At 32.5% G+C, this 22,029-nt stretch overlaps 1 protein-coding gene across 2 annotated transcripts in view; it reads right to left on the bottom strand.

Moving 5' to 3' along the window:
* ATF2 (activating transcription factor 2) overlaps positions 1-22,029 on the bottom strand; it is a 119,705-nt gene that overhangs the window by 5,575 nt on the left and 92,101 nt on the right. Inside the window, exons 10-12 of one of the 2 annotated variants that reach the window (XM_074303050.1) lie at positions 12,266-12,415; positions 9,650-9,856; positions 995-1,100 (exon numbers count right to left, since the gene is read on the bottom strand). In XM_074303050.1, coding sequence (XP_074159151.1) covers positions 995-1,100; positions 9,650-9,856; positions 12,266-12,415 — 463 coding nt within the window. Of the gene's footprint in view, positions 1-994; positions 1,101-9,126; positions 9,201-9,649; positions 9,857-12,265; positions 12,416-22,029 lie in introns of those variants that run through there. The other variant, XM_074303051.1, reaches the window with a different exon arrangement.

The raw sequence follows: 22,029 nt of genomic DNA, 5'->3' as shown, positions 1-22,029 counted from the left end.
TAAAGATGGTGGCCATTAAGTTTTATCGCAAGCACCTGAGGAACTGTTTGCATGCAATAGAAAATGTTTCTTTTCTTCTGAATTACTGACACTGGCAAATTAAAATGAAGTGGATACATATGGCAGAAACAATCTTCACATTTACAAATATCCTGAAATATCACTAAATCATAAAAATGAAAGCTGTGGGTTATATATTATGAATGTTGCCTAATGCATTCCCAGCTTTGTTATTTGTTACAAATTTGTGTACGATGGACAAAATTGGCCATTTATTCAACAGCAGCAGCTGGTTCTAACATTGTGCATTTTATCCTCCCCAAAAAATGAAGTTTCAAAAGGAAAAGCAAAATTAACCTTTAAAATGCTGAATACAAAAACTTAAAGCATTTATTTCTTTGTAAATGGCTTTTCTATCAATAGGAAATTCACAGTTTAAACTGCTGTTTTCTGTTTGTGTAACTATAAGGAATAGTTTCAAAGTTCACAATGCTGAATACAACAAACTTTCAAGGAATCTAATGGGACAGAATAAAGAAGCTGTTAAGTGACAACTGTTATAAGATTCACTATTTTGGATATAATGTTAAGTAAGGATAGCTGCTTTCCACTCAAGTCATTAGAGAATGGGGCATAGAGAGGTGACATTTCACTTTGCCAATCTAAGAAAATATATTGCCATGAAAAGATACATATTATTCTTTACTTCCAATGCTGTGAAAATGCTGTGAAAATTATTGAGAAACTTCATTTATCTATAGAAAACTATGACCTTACAAGATGGTACCTACAGAAAAGTGAAAAAAAATCTAGTTAGGGGCATTTAGAAAACTAGGTTTAAAATTACTACTGGCAGAATCCTCTTCTTCAACAACCTTGTATTTAATCTTAAATCCTAGAAATGCCGTTTCCACGTTTTTCACGCTAGTTCAGTTCTCACTGGCAGTATTTCACTGACACAGCCTCAGGCTGTGGGTAATGGGACATTACTCACCATGATAGCCAGATTTCTTCTGCATGGCGGTCACGGGGCAATCTTTATGAGCCAGAAGAAGCTGCTTCAGCTGTGCTACTTCATTTCTCAGCAGGGTGACTTCACTCTGGAGATGAAGAAACAACTTTGTATGCCTTACCAGAGTCAAACTAAACATACATTTTACTATTTAAAGCAAGCAGGTATTAATATCTGAGAACTGGACAACTTCATAACTCATATAGGAATGTTACCTAAATACTTAATTAGCAAAATTAGTTTTTGTATTTAGACATGCAAAAACTTTGCAAACTTTATAAATCTGATAGGGCCATATCCATGCACTATGCTTTTAAATTTGTGGACAGCAAGTTTCTTTCCGAAAAGTTACTCTCACACTAGTTTGTGGCTTCTGGAACTTTCTTCAATTAAACTGCACTAAAACGTATTTACTTTCACTGTAAAACTACATACAATGAGAAAGTTAAGGAAATCTGAAAAACTAACTTTTGCATAATATATGAGCATTAAAAAATAATATTAGAAATACTGTTGTTCCATATCCAATTTTAAGAAAAATATTTGTTGTCCCTCTTGCTCTGGAGGTCCTGACTAAAATACTTCAAGAGTTTATGGTGCCCATCCACTTTCAGTGCATTTTATCTTCCATTTTAACCCTTCCATTAATTTTCTTGAATCTATATTTGGACATTTCAGCAACGTATTTACATAGATTTTGAGTCCTACTTTTTAAAGAAGCCAACAAAACAACAACAAACATATTTCAATTTACAAAGGGAAATGCACAACCATAATAAAGATTAAAATTAGCATGCTAAATGCTGAAATCTCAGGTAAATAACCTAGAAACTAGAAAGATACCATGTATGAATAGCAGATGAACACCTGAAACATCTAAATGGTTCCATATGATAAATTTAAAACTAAGAGTCCAATGCTGATTTCTATTCCACTCACTGAAGCGCTTCAATATGGTAAACAGTACCTCCTATGGGTCATGAATAACAGTATCCCCTGGGAGTGCCTTACTCTGATTGAAATATTAACACTCTCTTATTAACTCATAACTTATTATATTAACTCTTTCCTTAATATCACCATTCAAATACTATAACCTATATAAATGAGTAGCAGCTACTTACCAATAAAATGTAATTAGCAATGGACATTAAGACAATATTTCCAATTATAGGAATGTCTCATTTATTTGGCTATTAGAATTCTAGCAACCTGAACCATTCAAAACTATGAACTATATGTGTGTGTGTGTATGTGTGTGTGTGTGTGTATATATATATAAATATATATAAGGCAGCAGAAGGCTCACAGATAAGAGAAGTAACAAGACAATAAAGGAAAGAGACATTAAAACTGTAAAAGGTTGACACACAAGAATGAGAAAAGCCAAGCTATCTGAGATCATACAGTATGGGAGCAGACAGTTCTATAAACTTAAGTAAATTCCAAAGACATTGTTAGAACATAGTCCAATAGATTATAATCATAATGATAACTTGAAGTTATCAAAAATATTAGATTAAGTTCAGACTATTTGGAGATGAGACAGAGATGTACTTAAACATTTTGAAGAAATATTTCCTAATTTCGGTGCTTAATGCAATAAATCAGTTATTCGTCAAATTCATTTATGTGAAACACACCATTCTCTGAAAATACCAAATAAAAACAAGGTGTTACTGTATAACTAATGTCAATTCTTTATTAGTATCTGTACTAATGAAGGTCAGTAGTGGCATGAAAAATCCAAAATATTTCCAAAAATCATTCTCATTCTCTCTCTCACACACACACAAACACATATGCACATGCATGTGCACACACTCACTCCTCCTCTACTTTTCATTCACACATCTCTTTGTACCTGATCCTGACTCTCTGCCAGTTTGATCCTGAGACCTGAATTGAAGGATCAAGCTGCCCCAACATGTAAGGATCTATATGTAAATAAATCAAGAGTTAATTCAATACCTGACATGTATGTGATTTGTTTCTCAATGCTTATGTCTCTAAAATAACAATAGAAAATATTCCCATTATATACAAGGTCATAATGACCATATAGCCAGAGAATAAGGGAACCAAAGAAGTACTTGAAAGGGTGAAAGTGAGGGGAAACTAGGTGGAGGGTTCCATCATATCTCACACAAACTTTGCTATACTACTAGGAAAATTACACTGGGAAAAGTTTAAACCAGAGTGTGCTATAACTAGCTTAAAGGGAAGCAACTGATAAATTCATGGTGATTATTTACACTTGGAAATTGGCAAATGCTTCAAATAGGCTTGATTTATTGCTTTATTGATTGTTTAGACTTAGTGTGAAGGGAGAGAATGTTAATATGTAGATTAAACTTAAAAGTGTTGTCATACATACTTTTTTTCTCAGAGAGATGATTGTTAAAATATACACCAGCACATGCCTAAGGTACAAGTGAATGGTTCAAAATTATACAATATTATTTTAAGATCATAATTAAAAACAATTACACCCTACATTGTTTTTTCCTTCACATACAAGGATACGGACATTTACCATAAAATGAATGTGTAAGACAAATTAAGAAATAGGATAATTACTAGTAATCATGATTAAAAGTTGATTCAATGATAATTCCTTATGGGGTTTTAAAAACATTTTTATGCTATCTAATCTAAATTCCTAAATGGTGTTACACTGTCCAAATTAAAGAGTTTAAAACAATGAGAAGAACATCATTTTTGTGCTTCAGAGCCAACCACTGTATTACCACTGTTCATTTAATTTAAACTACCTGGTTTATGAATAACCAATCAAAAGTGAACTTTTCAAAAATTAGCAGAAATGACTAAACAAGTTTTAAGCTTAAAGTGCACAATTTTACTATTCTTGTCAATACTGCCTACAAATAGATATAATTTCTATTAACTATAATGCAAGTTATGAACAGTGATAAAATGAGTAGCAAGTAACTTGGACATAAGACAAGAATCAGGTGAGTTCAAAGATAAAAGACATAAAGACTTGGGGACAGTGGGAAGCCAGTGATGATAGTAGAATTATAAACCCAAGAATAACAGCATTAAAAGCGTCAGCGATAATAAGAGATAAATGGTAGCTCATTTTATTCTTGCAGAAACATTGGGAAGCAACTGGTATAAGGTACAATACTTATCAATAGGGTCTTAACTAAAGCTCACAGAGTTTAAGTGACTTGCCCATGGTCATGCAGTTTAAAGGCAGAGTTGGAATTGGGAATATGGTAGAGGATCAGATTTAGAGATCATCTGCTTCAACTCATCTGATAAAAAAAAAACTGAGGTCAAGGTGTGTAAAGAGTTTGTCTAGGGGCACCCTGGGAGTTAATGTCAATGCCCAACTCTAATTCAGCACTCTTTAGTAAAAGGGAGCACAGAAAGGCAGATCCTGGCAAATGGTAAGGCAAGGAGAGTAAGTAACTCAGTACTTAAGTATTACCCAAGCAAAATACAACTTACTGTATATTATCTTCAATGTACTAGTGAGAAAAATAATTCTATACAAAGACAAGCATCAGATATAGGGACTAGTATGTAGCAAGCACTTAATACTAGTTGATGATTAACTTAACATCTTGGCTGATGTTGCTACCTCAGGAAGGAGGTTAATTTGGCATATAATAATTCTTTTTTTCCTTAAATGAACATCAATTACAAAGAAGATGAAAATCAAAGTTCATAACAGAGGAATATGACAAGAGAAAAACAGAGGATTCTTGAAAACTATGGAACTGGGAACCATGGACTGCAGAAAAACTTCTTAGTCACCATTTGCAAATAACTCCATAATTCACAAATTAATATGATCCCTTTCTCTTAATCCTAGTCCATTTCTGGCTCTTTCCCTACTCTCAATCAATGGAGATAGCACACTGATTTCCAGATAATGGATGTGAAAGCATTTGGAAAAAGAATATACATAATTGACCAAAAACCATTATAAAACCTAAACAAAACATAATTAAGAAATGAAGATGGTTAAAAAAAAAAAGTTCAAAGTCAAGTATAAATTATTTCTGGATTTTCTACACTATTGCTCCCCTCCATTACTATGGATAATTAAGTTGAAAAAAAAAAAAAAAATATATATATATATATATATATATATATATGTTTTTTTTTTTTGTTGGATCATATAAAGACATTCTTTATACTAGTCATATGAAAAAAATCTCAATCTGATAAAAATCACACTAAGAATAACTAATCAATTTACTCTGAATGATCATGGTACAATGTCCAGATACATTAACCAGTCATCTATTTCTTTCTTAGTCTACCTCTACTTTAAAAATCTGAGAACTAATCATAGTCCCCCCCCCCTTGGGTAACTTATTTCCTTGTATTGCTTCTTTTTACTCATACCCAATTATTATGTAACAATTTTTCCAACTAATCACTAGGCACAACTATTCAAAGTTGTAATGGAAAAATATCTTAAAATAATATCTTATACTTTTTTTTAGAGAATATCTAAATTATTTAAAACTTTAGTAAAAACAGAATTAAATCCTTGATAAAGTCATATAATTTTCAACACATCAATAGAATATATAGAAATATGGCATGGTTTGGGCATTTCAGATAGGAGTCTTGGTTGTCAGTCATGCCACTAATTTTCTTGTGTGAGCATCACCCTTCTGGGCCTCAGTTTCCTTATCTGCAAAATAAGGGGAGGGAGTTACTAGATGATAATAACAGCATATGTTTATGTGGTGCTTTAATGCTTACAAAGAATTTTTCTGCCAATCTTTCTGGGAGGTACATAGCACAAGCACCATTATCCCCTTTGAACAGATAAAGAAACAGAAAACTCAGAAAAGCAAAAATGAGCTACTTGAGGTAAAACACTATTAATTGGAGAACCAGAACTTGAATCTGGCTCTTCTGACACAAAGAGCAGCAATCTTTCCACTATTCTACGTTTCCTGCCCCAAGGATTGTCTAGTTTTAACAATCTATGCTTCTAAACTGAACCGGTAATAATACAAAATTTGAAATAATTACTTTAAATAGAAATACAATATATAATTCATAAGTATACAGAGAATTAGTCTCTTCTTAAAGAACAAAATATGATTGTTGAGATACACTAAAGAAAATCAAACTTAATAGAACTCCAAATTAGTAGGAAGCACATACAAATACTCTCAAGACTGAATGAAAATGTTTTAATGATATTGTCAATTCTGAAATTTAAAAATGTCTAGTCTGACAGAAATAATCTGATCTAATTACTCCATACCAAAGAAGATCAAGAAACATAAATTTTATCTGTTTTACATATTAGTATGAAACAAAAGTGCTCATCATACCACAAGGAAAAATAGAGGGAAAAAACATCCAACTTATTTCTGTCTTACTCCATTTATTAAATTCTGCCTTGTTTTTCTTTATTTTTTTTTAAATAACAACAATACCCTAAGCTTTAAGCAGCTATGTGTTTCACACAACTTTAAGCAGTACTTCAACTTTAAAAAGCTTAACATACTGCACATTCACAATATTATAATTATGAGGATAATGTAAGGAAATTAATTTTAGTAAAAGGAAGATTCTGTTCTTTTGCCACACCAATGAAAACTTAAAAGACAACAAACCAAGTAACAGAGGATCACAGATTTAGAACTGAAAAGGATCTTGGAGACTATCTAGATCAACCCTTTCATTTCATAAATAAAACAGGGGCTCAGAAAGATAAAATCATTTGCCTAAATTAACAGTGGGCAATTACTTAAAACATGAAAATATTATAATAACAATAGCCTCATAAATTCAGCCCTGAAGAATTGATAATAAAATATAGGCAAGCTATGGATGTGGAATGTGACTTTTTTTTGTAAATAGTTTTGCTACAGGTAAGGGTTCACTGCTGAAAAAGGTTGAAGAAAATCAATAAGACAGAACTGGTATAAAAACAAAAGGCAGCTATAACATTTAAATAAAAAAAGTAATTCCCTATAGAAAAGCATTTAAAAATTCATTCAAGCAAAAGGTACTAAAAAGGTACTAAGCAATGGGTAATAAGCCTTTAAAAAACTAACAATTTATAACTAAAATTACTCAAGGCTTGGTTCTAGATCAGTTACAGTACTTTCATAAAAAAGCCCCCAAATTTGTTAAAAAAAAATAAATAAAAATTAAGTTGAAACATGCTAAACTACATATGAGTTAGACAGGTATTAAAGAAAATGTGAACTATTAAATCTTAAAATGCAGGTCTCTTAAAATATAAAGTCAAACCTCAAAACTTATTAGATTTACTATTGAATACAACATATAAGTAATCATGGGTCATTACTGCCTACAATGCCTATCAGCAATGCCAGCATGTCAAGTGAAGAATTATTAAGGAAATGTAGGATTGATTAATGTTTTCACATAAAGTACAGTTTAATTATTTCTTTGACATTCAATTTTCTTTACAAGTCATTTTGTTCTTCACAGTTAACGGTTTTGCTTCTGGCAGACTGAAAGAAATTTCTTTCCCCTGAATCTACCACAAGCAGGTTAACCCTTTATGCTCTGGAAGCCAAAGTATAGGATTCAATAAAAACATTTCTTATATTATTACTTTTTTTGTGAAAGGCAATGTGGCATAATAGAAATAAAAATCCTTAAAGTTAGGAAGATCTAAGTTCAAAGGCCCAGGGAACTCTCTTAACATCATAAAGTTGTAAAATTTAAAAAATGATCTCCATTGCTAGAGGTACTTTTCTATGGCAAGATCACATCTCTGAGTCATTCCCCTTACTATTTTTTTCTTTGTTTGTACTGGATGTCTAACATTTATTTCATTGCAGAGATTAGTCTTAAAATTATATCAGGAAAGAGGATGAAACCATCATCCTCTCTCCCATTTCTTGTTGCTCCTTATCAAGATAACATATCCAAATCAGAAACTAGTAGTTCTTGAAAAATCTGAATCTTAAAGAATTCATTTATTTTGGATGCTGAATCTTCAACTTTTTCTAAAAACATAAAAAGCTCTATTGTTATTATAGCAGAGGCCACTAGTACTGCAGTGTAATTAAGGATACATCAATATCTCATTAAAAGTTGTTAATGTTGCCATAAATATATGCTTGAGGCAGAAAACTGGCACAGTCTCAAGACCAAGTGAATTAAATACTAAACAAAAATTCAGGTGGGTGATTTTGTTAGAAAAAGACAAAAAGAAAATTAATTTACATCACTTTAACTTAAAAATTGTAGTCACTAATATTTAAAATAACATTTACTCAATATTTAAATTATTTTACAGAGTATCTTTATAGCAGATCATATTACTAGCCTACCACCTACAAACATTTCATTTCTTTAAGTAAAGCTTTTCCCCTCAAAACCTTATATTTAAAATTTTTTTAAAGTGTTATTTGGATTAGGTCTTCATATCCAATAATTTTTATTTACTCCATATAAACAAAACATGTTAATGTGATGTGGTAGCATATATTAGAAGTCCTTATGGTCAATATAGTAGTAATACATTTTAAAAATAGGATAAGTAACTAAAAAGAACTACCAAAACACTTTGTAGATCCAAGTTATAATATTATTCAAAACTACCTACATCAAGATTTTAAAAGAATTTCACCTCATGTAAAACAAAGTTCAAGTCATAAGATCTTCTTTCTTTTTAAAATTATCACAAATACATAAGCATATTAATGAAAATCTTGAAAGGCAGGTATAAGATGAAAAAATTCTCAGTTCAATTATAAACATATAAAAGATTTGTTTTAAATTGGGAAAGAATAGTTGGACAAACTTTAAATTTTTTTAAACTGATATTAAATGATTCTAAATTTAAACTATAGTATCAATAATTCAAGTCCCTTACTGTAATGCCTGATTTGATATAGTGGGACAGCTGACATAGATTCCTAGTGGAGAGTTATCCACAGCACTAAAAAGATCACTAAAAAGAAATGGTACTGAATGGCACCCTTATTGGCAATCTGTATATAGAAATAAAAAACTAGACAAGGATGGGAACTAGACAAGCTTGAACCGCAATGGGTCTCTCAGAAATGGAGCTGAGGCACATGGCAGGGCAGTGTCGGAAGCTTGCACTGCCACTGGCCGTATTGTACCTGGTCTGTGGATAAATAGAGGCCTTCAGTTTCCAGTGCTGTCAATCTGGCACCTTTCACGAGCACTATATTCACTTTAAAGAAAACAAAAAACAAACTACAGTTAAAAGAACAAAGGAACTTAAAAACAAGAAACCTCTACTGAAGCAATTTCATAGTTGTGATACAAACCAAAGGAAAAAAAAAAAAGAAAAAAATGTTTAGGAGCAATAATGCTTATTTTAATTTTAAATTAATTTATATCACAACCTTAAAAAGAAGTTTCTGGCCAGGATGGGGACCCATTTTTCCTAAATAGCTAAACATTGTTTTCTTTCATCTCTCTATTGGTGTTGCCTTTTTACAATAATAGTTTGGATGCTATTTAAAAAGATATTACTTCATCTCTGATGTAAGTTTTTAAAAAGCTATTATTTACTATAGATTCAAAATATAACAGAAGTTTATCTTCTATGATGTTTGAATAGCTAACTATAAAATCTGAAAATTTTGTTTAGCTATAAAATGTATGTATAAGCCATACCTGCAACTGGCCATTTAATGAACTCAAATCTTCTGCTTTCTTCTCCAAAGACTGAACCCAGACTTTCCTTTTTTGCCGGCACCTTGAAGCAGCTGCTCTATTTCGCTCTAGAAACTTCCTCCTTTTTTCATCAGGATCTTCATTAGCTGCTCTTCTTCTACGCCCACCTGTGTTTTGTGTCTGTGGTGTTGGATGAGCTGGAGAAGCCTGTAGTAAACAAAATATACTTATTTATACATAATGAAAGAGTTAATAGAAATTTATTACACCATTAAGCAGACTGCCATCATCCAATTCCCATACATGGGACCAAGGCTAAAAACTGGTAATCAGGCCTTAGCTACAGGATTTTATTTTTAAGCATGTAAGTTGATTTATGATTTATAAGATGCTAAGCATCAATAAAATTGTTACAAAAGGTTTTCAGGGGAATGGCACAAATGTTCTCTTTAATTAAAATATTTTCTTCTTCATATAATCCTAATTTCTCTATACATAATAGGTTTTGTTATATTTATTTTTTGATATATTACTGTAAAAGTTGCATTTATGATTAGAAACCACTAATTTAAGGATATTCAAATCTTCTTCAAACTTAGTATATAGTCATATATTAATATAAAATTGCATTTTTAACCAGGAAAAAGATTTGAATATGTCATTCCCATACTAAAATTTCAACAGTTTCCTATTGCCTTTAAGATAAAATGTAAATTCTTCTGTTTAGCTTTAAAAGCCCTACACAAGTTGGTCTCAATAGCTTTTAAGATACAATGGGCATAACCCTTTTTATGTACTCTTCAAACAAGTTAAACACACATATTTAACTTGACCTTCACGACTCTGCACTGGCCAGCCATGCTGGATTTAAAAATTTTCAATTTCTTCATGACTCAGCTCAAGTACCAACATATTAATTTCCCCAACTGCTAGCACCCTCCTTTTTTTCCCTTCTTTTCTTTCCTCCCTTTGCTTCTTCCCTTTCAGCCCTCTGTCCACATAGGGTACCATACCCTTGCCTACAGCTGCTCTTAAAAACATTTTTGGGAAGATTTCAAGAAATCTAAGGGTTTACTGGCTAGATTTGTTTCTTAAGGGTTATACCTTAAACCAAAACCACTATGACTCTCATAGATTGACCAAAAATAAGTCCCAGGCCAAGCCCCACGTGATCATCATTTGGGTACTGATTGGCTCAGAATAAGTACAAATAGTCATTTCTGTTTTTTTGGGGAAAAAGAACCCAAAACAAAACCAAGGATCTTCCCCTTCCAGATTTATTTAATTAGGTATTTTATAGTTTTAACTAGGTGAAAGAGGCCATTCTTTGTCTTAATTTTTATCAAGCCTTAATCACTAAATGGGCATGGCCTCAGTCAAACTGAGACCTGCTGAAGATCTATCTTAGTTTAAAAAAACCAAAGTCTCCCTCTGAATTCAAGGTCATCTCCAGTGGCCCTGGATCTATATCTTACAAGTGGACCCAGATGGCTCTGAAGGGGAAAGTGAGGCATATGACCTTACTTAAATCCTCCTTCACTTAAATCCAATTCACTTGCATGTCATGGCATCCCTTCCCTAATGTCATGGTCCTTTTGAGAATGTAGGACAAATAGCAGCATTCTCTACTGCAAAATATCTTGTATTTAATTATTGTTTATCGAATACTTTTCCACATATTCTGTATGTGCTCATTGTGTCAGAAATGTTAGTGCCGCTCTAAGTTTTCATAGTTTAGAACTGCACTAAGACTTTTGGGACATTTTGAATATATAGTCTCTTCTTTCCTGCCTCTGTATAATGAATATAAGCTACCTGAGAGTGAGAATTATTTTTCTTTTTTTTCTCCTAACTTCTATCTCTGAAGCCCAGAATAGTGATTGCTACTTAGTTGCTACATAATAAATGCATACATATGAGAGTTTACATATATTGTACACATATTAGATGCTCTTTCTTTTTAGGTGGTGAACTTTATTAAAGGGATCAGATCTCACTTATATGTATCATTTAAATCCAGATGCACTACATAGGAAATTATTGCTTTCTATATCTCATATGATATATGTATATACCATAATATATTCATATTAAGTTGATGTCTTCCTAAAAAAAAAAAAGGTAAGAAAAGGGGGAAGGGGTGACAGAAGATAATTGTAGTGGGTGGAGTGGGTTAAAAAAATAAAAATAAAATAAAAACATTAAGCTGATGTTTTCAATTAATTTAAAAATTTTTGTGACAAACTCAGAGAGAAAAAGACACAGAAAAACAGAACAATATTCTATGACATTCAAGAAACAAAGATATGTACTAACCCTTTAATATATATGTATGTATTTCTACATTTGTGTGGGCGTGTACATGTATGAGTGAGAGCCAGAGAGAGTAGTATTTGCTAAAAATTTATCATTAATACTTTTAGTATGTCTTTCCCTAGAACTTTTACTATACTTTGGAGCAATAGAACATTCCTTTAGACGTTCATCTTTAAAGACCATTTTGGTTCATGTATCATAGCAAACTAGCCTTTAAAAGAAAAAAGGGGAGGGACAACAGCATTACAACATAATACAAGATAAACAACAATAATGATAAACAAATATAATGAAGTATACCGGAGTTTCTGTAGTGGATGTAGCAGGTTGTTGTAATGACTGTGCTCGAGATTCCTCTGACTGGGTCCTACCCAATCCACTTGCATGTCCCTTGACTGAATCTCCATTTGTTACCTGAGGATGTTGCTGAGTCAAAGCAGCTTTTAATCTCTAAAAATTAAAACACATACTATAAAAATTACGTCCAATTCTTCAAAAGGAAAAACAAAACCCCAAACACATAAACAGAAACAGCACAGTCAAGTCTAATAAATTACTTCTTTGGCTAATGAAACACCAGAAAATTTTCTAGGACAATACAACTAAGAATTATTCAGTTTGTAGAGTTCTGATTTGCTATATTAGATGGTAAAGCCATAAAGAAAAAAATTAAGTCTGTAGGCATTCAAATCTTGTTAAAACTAATTTAGAATTAGGCTAACATTTAAAATAAGCCTGAAGTACCATGTATAGAATCAAGAATCTTTTAAAGTCTTCTGAGATAAACTTTAATAAGGAAGCACATTCTGACGACTATTTGAAGGCAGTTCTATGAAAAACAAAAACTTAGAACAATACCGGTTACTTTACTAACATACAGAAATCAAAATTAAGTGTCTAACTTTCTAGAGATAAAAGAAATTCTCATTAATTAAAATATCATCTAAACTATTTGAAAGAATATCTTCTAAGTTAACGACAATGTTTTAAATGATATATGTGCATACACACACAAACGTACATGTATATACACATGAGAAACTAGAACTCTCATTGTCTCATTAATTCATTTTCCTAGGACAAGAACATTTGTCCTCTAGCATCTGCAAGAAAACTCATATCTAGCCCTGGAGTTTTTCCAGCTGCTACTGGAGGATGACTGCTTTGAATCTGTTGTTTACCATTTAATTGTTGTAATGACCCATAAGAAAGAATGATGAGATCATTCTAAATATTCAAACTAACTCTGGGTTCAAATAAAGATGAATACCTTAAATTCATAATGACATTTTGCTTCTACAATTGAACAAAGATGTCATCACATTCAGAAATATCTCTGGATCTGATATTAGAATGAAGTAAATATAGATAATATTTTATTTATTTCCATAAAGGCAAGATAAGTTGGACATTTGAATATTCATTTGGTCTTTTATTTGCTATCTCATGTTTTGGCTACCAATTTCACAAGTGTATTTCTTGACCCCCTGACAATGAGACTATCAGTTTCCTGAGAGCAGGTCTATGTTTCATATTTCTTTGTATCTTCTGCATGATATTTTCAATAACTACAACTTATGGTTATCAAATGACTGAAATTACGCTATAATAAGTACAAATTCTAGTGAAGCTTTTATGATTTCCCTTTCTAAATGTGAAATAAAAATCATGCAACAATCAAGTCAGAGACTTAGTAGGTAAAAAGTCCTATAAGGGCCCATTTACATCATGATAATAAGTGGACAATGTTATGGCTGCTCCACTAATAAATAACTGCAATGGTTCCCTCTTCATCTGGCTTCTTTCAAGTCCCTCCTGATGTTTTGCTTTCTGGGGGGTGGGGGGGGAAAAACCTTTCCTGATCCTCTTTCATTTCAGGGCCTTCCCTGTGCTGATTATTTCTAATTTATCTTGCAAATAGCTTGTTTGTTTGCACATTGTCTCCTCCATTACGCTACGAGCTCTTAGGAAGTAGAAATTTTTTTTTTTTTGCCTTTTTATTTATATGTCAAGTATTTAGCACAGTGTGTCAAGGAACAAATCAGATAGTTAATATTTATTGATTGACTAATCTTAGGTTCTCAAAAAACTTTACCAGCATACTATAAATATTAGAAGATTTTATAACAATCTAGATAAGCTTTGATACAGGTTGGGTGATATTACCCAGGGAACAATATATCTAAGTTCAGATATTCATATATCATGGGATTGGAAATCATGATGCAACAACTAACAAAATCTGTTAAATCATAGAGGAATGAGTACCCATACAAATTATGACTTCACATATCCTTAAAATATACCTGAAAACTGAAGCCTTAAACTACTATCCTCAAGACGGCATTTTTAAAAGGTAAAAAGCATTGGTTAGTAAAAGTGATATTTCCAGAGACCAGAATATTTCTTTTGAATTCTGCTGCTATAGGTTACTGCCATCTCATGAATAAATGAATAAAAAAACTGAACTACTCTCAGCCTCTGGTTTTTCATCTATCAAATGAAGGTTCGACCTACATTATGTGTAAGGTCCCTTCCAATTCTCCATCTATCCTGTTCAATTCAGTTGATGAGGATAAGTATTATGCTCTATAATATGAATATGAACAGCCTGAAGTATTTTAAAAGCTTTATCTTTTTAAAAATAATTTTTCAATGTAATTGCCCACATCCCATAAACTTTGAACATATATCAGAAAAAGATAAGATTCACAACCAGAGAAAAAGTGAAAAAGTAACAAGAATCCCTATTAATGGGATACCTGTTTCCATAGCAGAGCACATAAAAAAAGAGGTTTATACAAAGATATAAATATAAAATTGCTCAAGCTATAAGAAAAATTTCAAATATAGATTTCAGGGCACATTTGCAGAAAACTAGCTATTATGAGAAGAAAAATATAAAATCTTTTTCATTCAAAAACACAGCTGTTGTAGATTATAGGGATTCATTCATTCATCCCAGAATTGAGGAATGACAAAAAGAAAATGTTAAAAACATCTCTGCTTTCAAGATGTTTAAACTCTAATGGGAAGTGGGTATAACATTTACACAGTTAAGTAAATACTTGATAATCTTTTTTTTTTTCATGTAGTTAACTTTTTTGTGTGTGTGTGTTATTGTTTTTTATTAATTTTTATAATTATAACATTTTCTCTGACAGTACATATGCATAGGTAATTTTTTTTTTAAACAACATTATCCCTTGTACTCCCTTCTGTTCCGAGTTTTTCCCCTCCTTCCCTCCACCCCCTCCCCTAGATGGCAGGCATTCCCATACATATTAATATATCTTATAGTATATTCTAGGTACAATATACATGTGCAGAACCGAATTTTGTTATTGTTGTTGCAAAGGAAGGATTGTATTCGCAAGGTAAAAATAATCTGGGAAGAGAAACAAAACAAAACAAAACAAAAAACAATACTTCATAATCTTAAAAGGTAGAAAATATTAATAGCTAAGGCAATCTGGAAAGTCATTCATAGGATATGGTACCTGAATTAAGATCCTTGAAAAAAGATAAGGGTTTTACTTAGTGTTTAGAACAACAGAATACGTTCTAGGTATAGCATAGAGGAATAGCCTTTGTAAACACAAAGGCAGGAGATGGAATACTACTACTAATAAAAGCTATATGATTTTATTTGTGAAAAGCTTAAAGATAAATATTATCAATCTCATTTTATAAATGTGGAAACTGAGTCTGAAAGAGGTTACATGATTTTTTTCATGGTCATCTAGATACTGTACATCTAAACAAGGATTCAAACTTCAAATCTGTCTTCTTGACAGCAAATAGAGACTGACTCCCCTAAGCAACTTTGCTTTTCCAACTTGAATAAAACAGATTATTACAAAATCATCTCTTTTTCATTGGTTTTAACTTTAAATGAATTATATGTTGCTAGAGAAATAATTTCAAGGATTTACCTCCTAACAGTACACAAATAATAGTTGGATGGTCCAATTTTATTGTCACAACATTTATAAAAATGCTTATGTGAAAAAGGTACAAAAAAAAAATCATTCCTTTGTGTAGGAGTCCACATTTTACTCAGAAAATACTATATGTAGGTATAAAAAGTGGGGTAGGGGGGGTGGAACCTCCCATGGAAGACAGAGATTCTAAGGAGGTGCTAAGAGAGGAAGTTCATTCCATTATGGAAGATAACTTGCATAAAGACACAGAGATTGAAGATAAAATGTTAAATTCAAAAAATCTATTACTGGTAAGTAAGTCTGATAGGAATGAAGAGCATGATAAGGAGGAAAAATATGAAACAGGTGGAAAATACAGAATCTAATTTCTACAAGACTTAAAGTCAAGCTAGGGAGTGTGCATTTTATGCTCAAGGCAAGAGGGTACTACTTTAAACTTCTAAGCAAGAGGCTGTCTTGGGAATATTAATTTGCAGTTGTGTGGAAAATGAATTACAAGAGGAGAGACCAGAAGGAAGGAGATCAATTAGGAGGTTATTGCAATAGTTCAGGAAGAAGAAACAAGGGTTTGAAGAAAGCTACATTAAGTGGAAAAAGGGGACTAGTGGGAGTTGTTGTGGAGGCAGAATATGTAAGCTTTGATATATGATTGGGAAATGGGAAGGGAGTGAAAGGTCAAGGATGATATTTGGATTGGGAATATTGGTTATCTGAACTCTCAACAGAAATAAAAGAAGCTTGGAAGAAGATGAAGCTTAAAGGGAAAAGACCAATGAGTTCTGTTTTAAACAAGTTGAGATGACCCACAAGACATATCATTTTGGAAGACATTTAAATAGAGAAGACAACTGAATTCATGGAGGCAATCACCAAGAAGGGTTAAGAGAAAAGAGAGGAGGACCTAGAACAAAGCTCTGGAAAACATCTAAGCCCAGTAGGCACAAAATGATTAAGAAGCATTAGCGGCTAGGTGGTGCAGTAGATATGATGCTGGGCCTGGAGTCAGGAGGCAAGACCTGAGTTCAAATCCTGTTATAGTGTCAATGTAGCCTGTTTATAGTTATTTAAACTATAAAATAGGTACAACTAAGAGCAGCTGATGTCAAGCTCAATTAAGGTGATATTAGTAAAGAGCTTAGTACAGGGGCTTTGTCTAAATGCTAGCTATCATTATTGCTATTGTTGCTCTTATTTAGGAGATTTCAAAGGACCAGTGAGACAGATAAGACAAAAACCAAGAGAATAGCAACATCATAGAAAACAAAGGGATATAAAATCCAAGAGAAGGTCTACAGTGTCTAAAGTGACCTACTTCAGGATGATGAGCAATGAAAAAAGGCTCCAAATCTGGCTTTAAAGAGCATCAATAATCAAGATTTAAGGAAGTCATATTGGAAGAGGTTAAGAATATAGTGGATAATGGAGGTTAAAAAAAATACAACCAACTCTTTCTTGGAATTTAATTTTGAAAAGAGAGGAAATGCAAGTTAATACGATAAGAAGTGAATTTTTAAAGAAAGATTTGGTTTGGTTTAGTTTTGAAGTAAAAGGTTGTGGGAGATTTGGACATGTTTTCAGGTCAGAAGGAACTCTTGAGAGAGGGGAAAAGGAGATAGAAAGGGAAGAAGGAAATGAAGGAGGGAGGGGGAAAGAGAGAGACAAACAGGCAGACAGACACAGACAAGAAAGAAAATAATCAAGGATGAATGACTGCAGGTGATTAGGGAGGATGGGATCATTCTGAAGACAGACTAGCTGGCTTTGGTAAGGTCAAGGACCACCATCTTCCTCAAGAGATAGAAGCAAAGGATGAAAATACCAGGGGAGTGGAGGTTGGACATTTTAAGATAAAAAAGAAGTAGCAGTCTAGATGATCTCTATTTTCTCAGTGGAAGAGAGGAGGTCAAGTCCTCTGCTGCAAAGTAGGAAGTAAATCAATTTTGGGTAAGTGAAAGAGGAAGATGTTTGGAATAGCTACTGCAAGAAACATGATAGTCAGAGAAGAATAAAAGAATATGGTTCAGTTAATAAGTCTGTAGTGGACCTAGTCAGTGTTCAATAGGATGTTAATTGGAAAAGTGAAGTTGTATACATTAGTCTAGTGCTAGGGAAGAGCATACTATAGTTGAATAACCAGAAAAATCAAGACTGTGAATAGAGTGAAGTCAAGGCAGGAGAGGGCAGGAAAGGGGTTTTCTAAATTCTTTACTAGTTCTAACATTCCATGGTTCTAAGCAGCTGCAGTTTTGAGGCACTAGTGAGCTGAGAAGAATTGTAAGGTGATATAGAGATGAGTAGCTTAAAGTAATGCTTAAAGTTGCCATAGCTGGAAAAAGGTGGACTTAGGCAGAACAACAAAATTTAAACTGTAATGAGTTGAAAACAATGAAGATGAGACTGCCTTGGAGAATACACAAAGGGCAAAAGCAGAAAAACAATTTCCAAATTTTTACAATAACATATATTTAATAACTGATCATCTGAGCTTTCTCTATATCTAACATTATCCAATGATAGTGAGATGAAGCACAACCGATCAGTTTGGCTCAAAATTTTTGAGTTTCCTAGAAAGAACATACCATAGAACCAAGGAGCATATAAGTTATATTTATAGTTAAAATAACTTAACTCTTAACATTAATGAAATACAGTTATAGCACATAGGGGAATCTGAAGTACATAAACATCACTCTCTTGAATAATCTTTAATAGGGCAAGTTACTACCTGATAGAGAGCTTAAAAGCTACATCAGTATTCATTCATTATCTTCTCTTGACTGCCCTAGGGTATACAGTATGTACCAGTGAAGAAATTCTAATGTTTGCTTCATGCTGTTACATTGATTACAATGGATCTGCTTTGAAATATGTGCCCCTGGGTATAAAATGTAAGAAGAGAATTGAAAGGGTTAATTAACAGAGCACTGAGTCTGCTGCCAACTTATTTTCAAGCTTATAATCATAAGTTTATACAACAGTTTAAATGAACATCACCCCTAATTCTTTACCAACAGCACAACTATTCTAAAAATTTGACAATGGAGTTAATACTATTAACATAGTTTCTTTAGAAATTAAGCATACAAACTTAAAGGCTATACCATCAACTTAAATATTATACATTGAAGAGCAATTGAAAAGCTTACTATAACATTTAATATTATTTAATATTGATAAGACAATCTACCCATTTTTATAAAGTAAATTTCAGAATAGATCCAAATGATTAGGCAAAAATATTTTCAAAAGAAATGATGCACAAACAAGGCATATTTTACAGAATCATAAAAAGTGAAAACTGGAAAGAAGCTTGGAAATCATTTAATCTAATCCTTCATTTTAGAGATGAAGAAACAGAAGCTATGAGGCTTGAAAGCACTTGCCCAAGGTCACATACTTAGTCATGAGGCAAGGACACAGATCTCCTGACTTCTTGTGAAGTCCTCTCCTCTGTAATTTAGTGGGAGAGTTATAAGATTTTTTTTGCCAAGATTTTAAGTTAATCCTAGTAATTAAAAAGTCTAACATTAACAAGAAAAAGAATAATAAGCTAAACAGCCATCATTTATTGAGGTGAATGATTCTCTAGCAATTAAACATTGTAAAGTGACAATAAGTAGAATTTAGAAACAATAATAATGCACAACCTTTTGCAACATGTGTAAAAACATTAAGCAATAATGAATTGTTCAGTGTTAAGAAAACTGTGAATTGGCACTCTATATAAACTATACCATCCAGCAATATCAAAATAGTTTTCAAGGATCAACACAGTATCACTTAATCAAAGAAATTTCAATCAGATTTGCTCAAGCTGGATGGTAATTCTGCCATATTTACTCAAACAGGTAATCTGGCTAGTCTGTTATTCAAGTTCTTACTTCTACCCTTGAAAAAAAATCCTTATCACATCTGTCAAAACTTAGTAGGAATAGACTACTCCATCATAGCTCATAGAAACAAGATAATATTCTCCAGAAACAATTTATGAAAAAGTCAGATCCATATTTCATATATGCCACAAAAGCTCATCAGAGTAATAACCCTCCTTCTCCTGGGTGTTATCCTACCATCTGCTGCTCTATTACTTATCTTTATTTTGCAACTAATTAACAGCATAATCTTCTAAATTCAGCAAGTTAATTATCATTATTGTGGTCTTTGCAGCATCATCAGTCCTCATGAAGTCTTGTCTCTCCACCCCCAGAGAACACAGGAAAATGAAGTAGGTTGGGAGAGGGTCTGTTTCTTTGGAGTGGGCTCATTAGGTGTTTGCTGATTACTTCGGCATGCAGAGAGGCAGGTCAGAAGAATTCTGCTGAACACAAGGTTCCATGCCGGGCTCAACCGAGTTAATGTAGGTTTCTGAACATTTGCCAAGCTGCCCTCTGTCAGCTCTCAGTAGAAACCCCCTGCAGAAAACCTACTGGCTACCCACGGTTTTCAGAGATATTTCTCAGTTTGTCACACAAGTCTTTATATAATGATATTAAAGGGTACAAGTTAAACAATTTAACAAGTCTTCTTAAATTAAACTCTTAAGATGATTAACGTTTTCTTGTTTTAAATGTTTTAGTCTAATAGAAAACATGGAAATTTACAACACTATTTTGGCAGGAGATTATTATTTAAATTTTATACTTGTACAATTTTAAAGGATTTTTCATATTATCTCATTTGATTTTTGTAGCTTACATAGTAGTACAAATATTATCACTACTATTTTACAGATAAGAAAACTGAGGCTACAGTTAAATGTCCATGCCACACAGGTAGGAAATAGTGAAGCCAGGATCTGAACTGATAGCAAATTCAGTCTATTTTCATAACACAAAATGACTTTTTGATAATTCATGTTTCATGTGTCTAGGACCAATACAATCATAAAATAAAGAGAAAATCAAATAAAAATTTTCTGAGTTAGTATGGATGTAGAATAGAGAATCCACTATATAATAAATAGAAAATTTATTAAACATAATTTCAGGAGAAAAACCTTTTAATAATCTTTTCTGGTAATCGACTTGAAAGTTTAATTTCAGTATTATACAATATTATCTTTTGAGACGTACGTGCATGTTTTAAAACTCCTTAAAGGAAATGGAGACTTTTTTTTTTTTTTTTTTTTTTTTTTTTTAAATAAAGAAGGGCAGAGAAACTAGATATTACAGTAGATAAGAGTATTAGGTCTTGGAGTTCAAACCTGGCTTCAGACACTTAACATTAGCTGTGTGACACTGGGTAAATTACTTTGATTCCCTTGCCAAAAAATGATAATAATAACAACAACAATATTAATAATAGTAAAGAAGGGCTTCATCTATTTGTTTTGCTAAATCTGTGTAACATTTTTTGTAAGCATGAGTCACATTTATGTATAAAGTCTGCAAAAAACTTTTTTCAATACAACCTTTTGGGATAGGAAGTGCAACTATCACTGCCATATAATAAACAAGGAAATGACATTATCCATGTCAGGATTAATTAACTTATTTATGCCATGCCAATCCAGTCAGGATCACATCCAGATCTTCACTACATTTTATCCATTAAACTTATGGGTCTTTTTAATAAGGAAATAACATGCAAGTGGGAATATGAAAAGTGAAATTTTAATGTACCTAATATGTCTTTGATCAACTTTATATCTCAAGTTTTTGTTAAGCTGCAGGAAAAATCCTCTTCCCAACTGGGACACTGATACATCGTTGGTTGAATTGTGACTACATCCAGACATTCTGGAGAGCGATTTGGAACTATGCCCCAAAAGTTATCAAACTGTGCATACCCTTTGATCCAGCAGTGTTACTACTGAGCTTATATCCCAAAGAGATCTTAAAGAAGAGAAAGGGACCTATATGTGCAAAAATGTTTGTGGCAGCACTCTTTGTAGTGGCCAGAAACTGGAAACTACGTGGATGCCCATCAACTGGAGAATGGCTGAATTGTGGTATATAAATGTTATGGAATATTATTGTTCTGTAAAAATAACCAACAGGATGATTTCAGAAAGGCCTAGAGAGACTTACATGAACTGATGCTGAGTGAATTGAGCAGGACCAGGAGATTATTATATACTTCAACAGCAATACTATATGATGATCAAATCTGATGTACACG

Source organism: Sminthopsis crassicaudata, chromosome 3 (genome assembly GCF_048593235.1).
Source record: "Sminthopsis crassicaudata isolate SCR6 chromosome 3, ASM4859323v1, whole genome shotgun sequence".
Lineage (NCBI taxonomy): Eukaryota > Metazoa > Chordata > Mammalia > Dasyuromorphia > Dasyuridae > Sminthopsis > Sminthopsis crassicaudata.
This window is presented reverse-complemented; position numbering and strand designations above follow the sequence as displayed.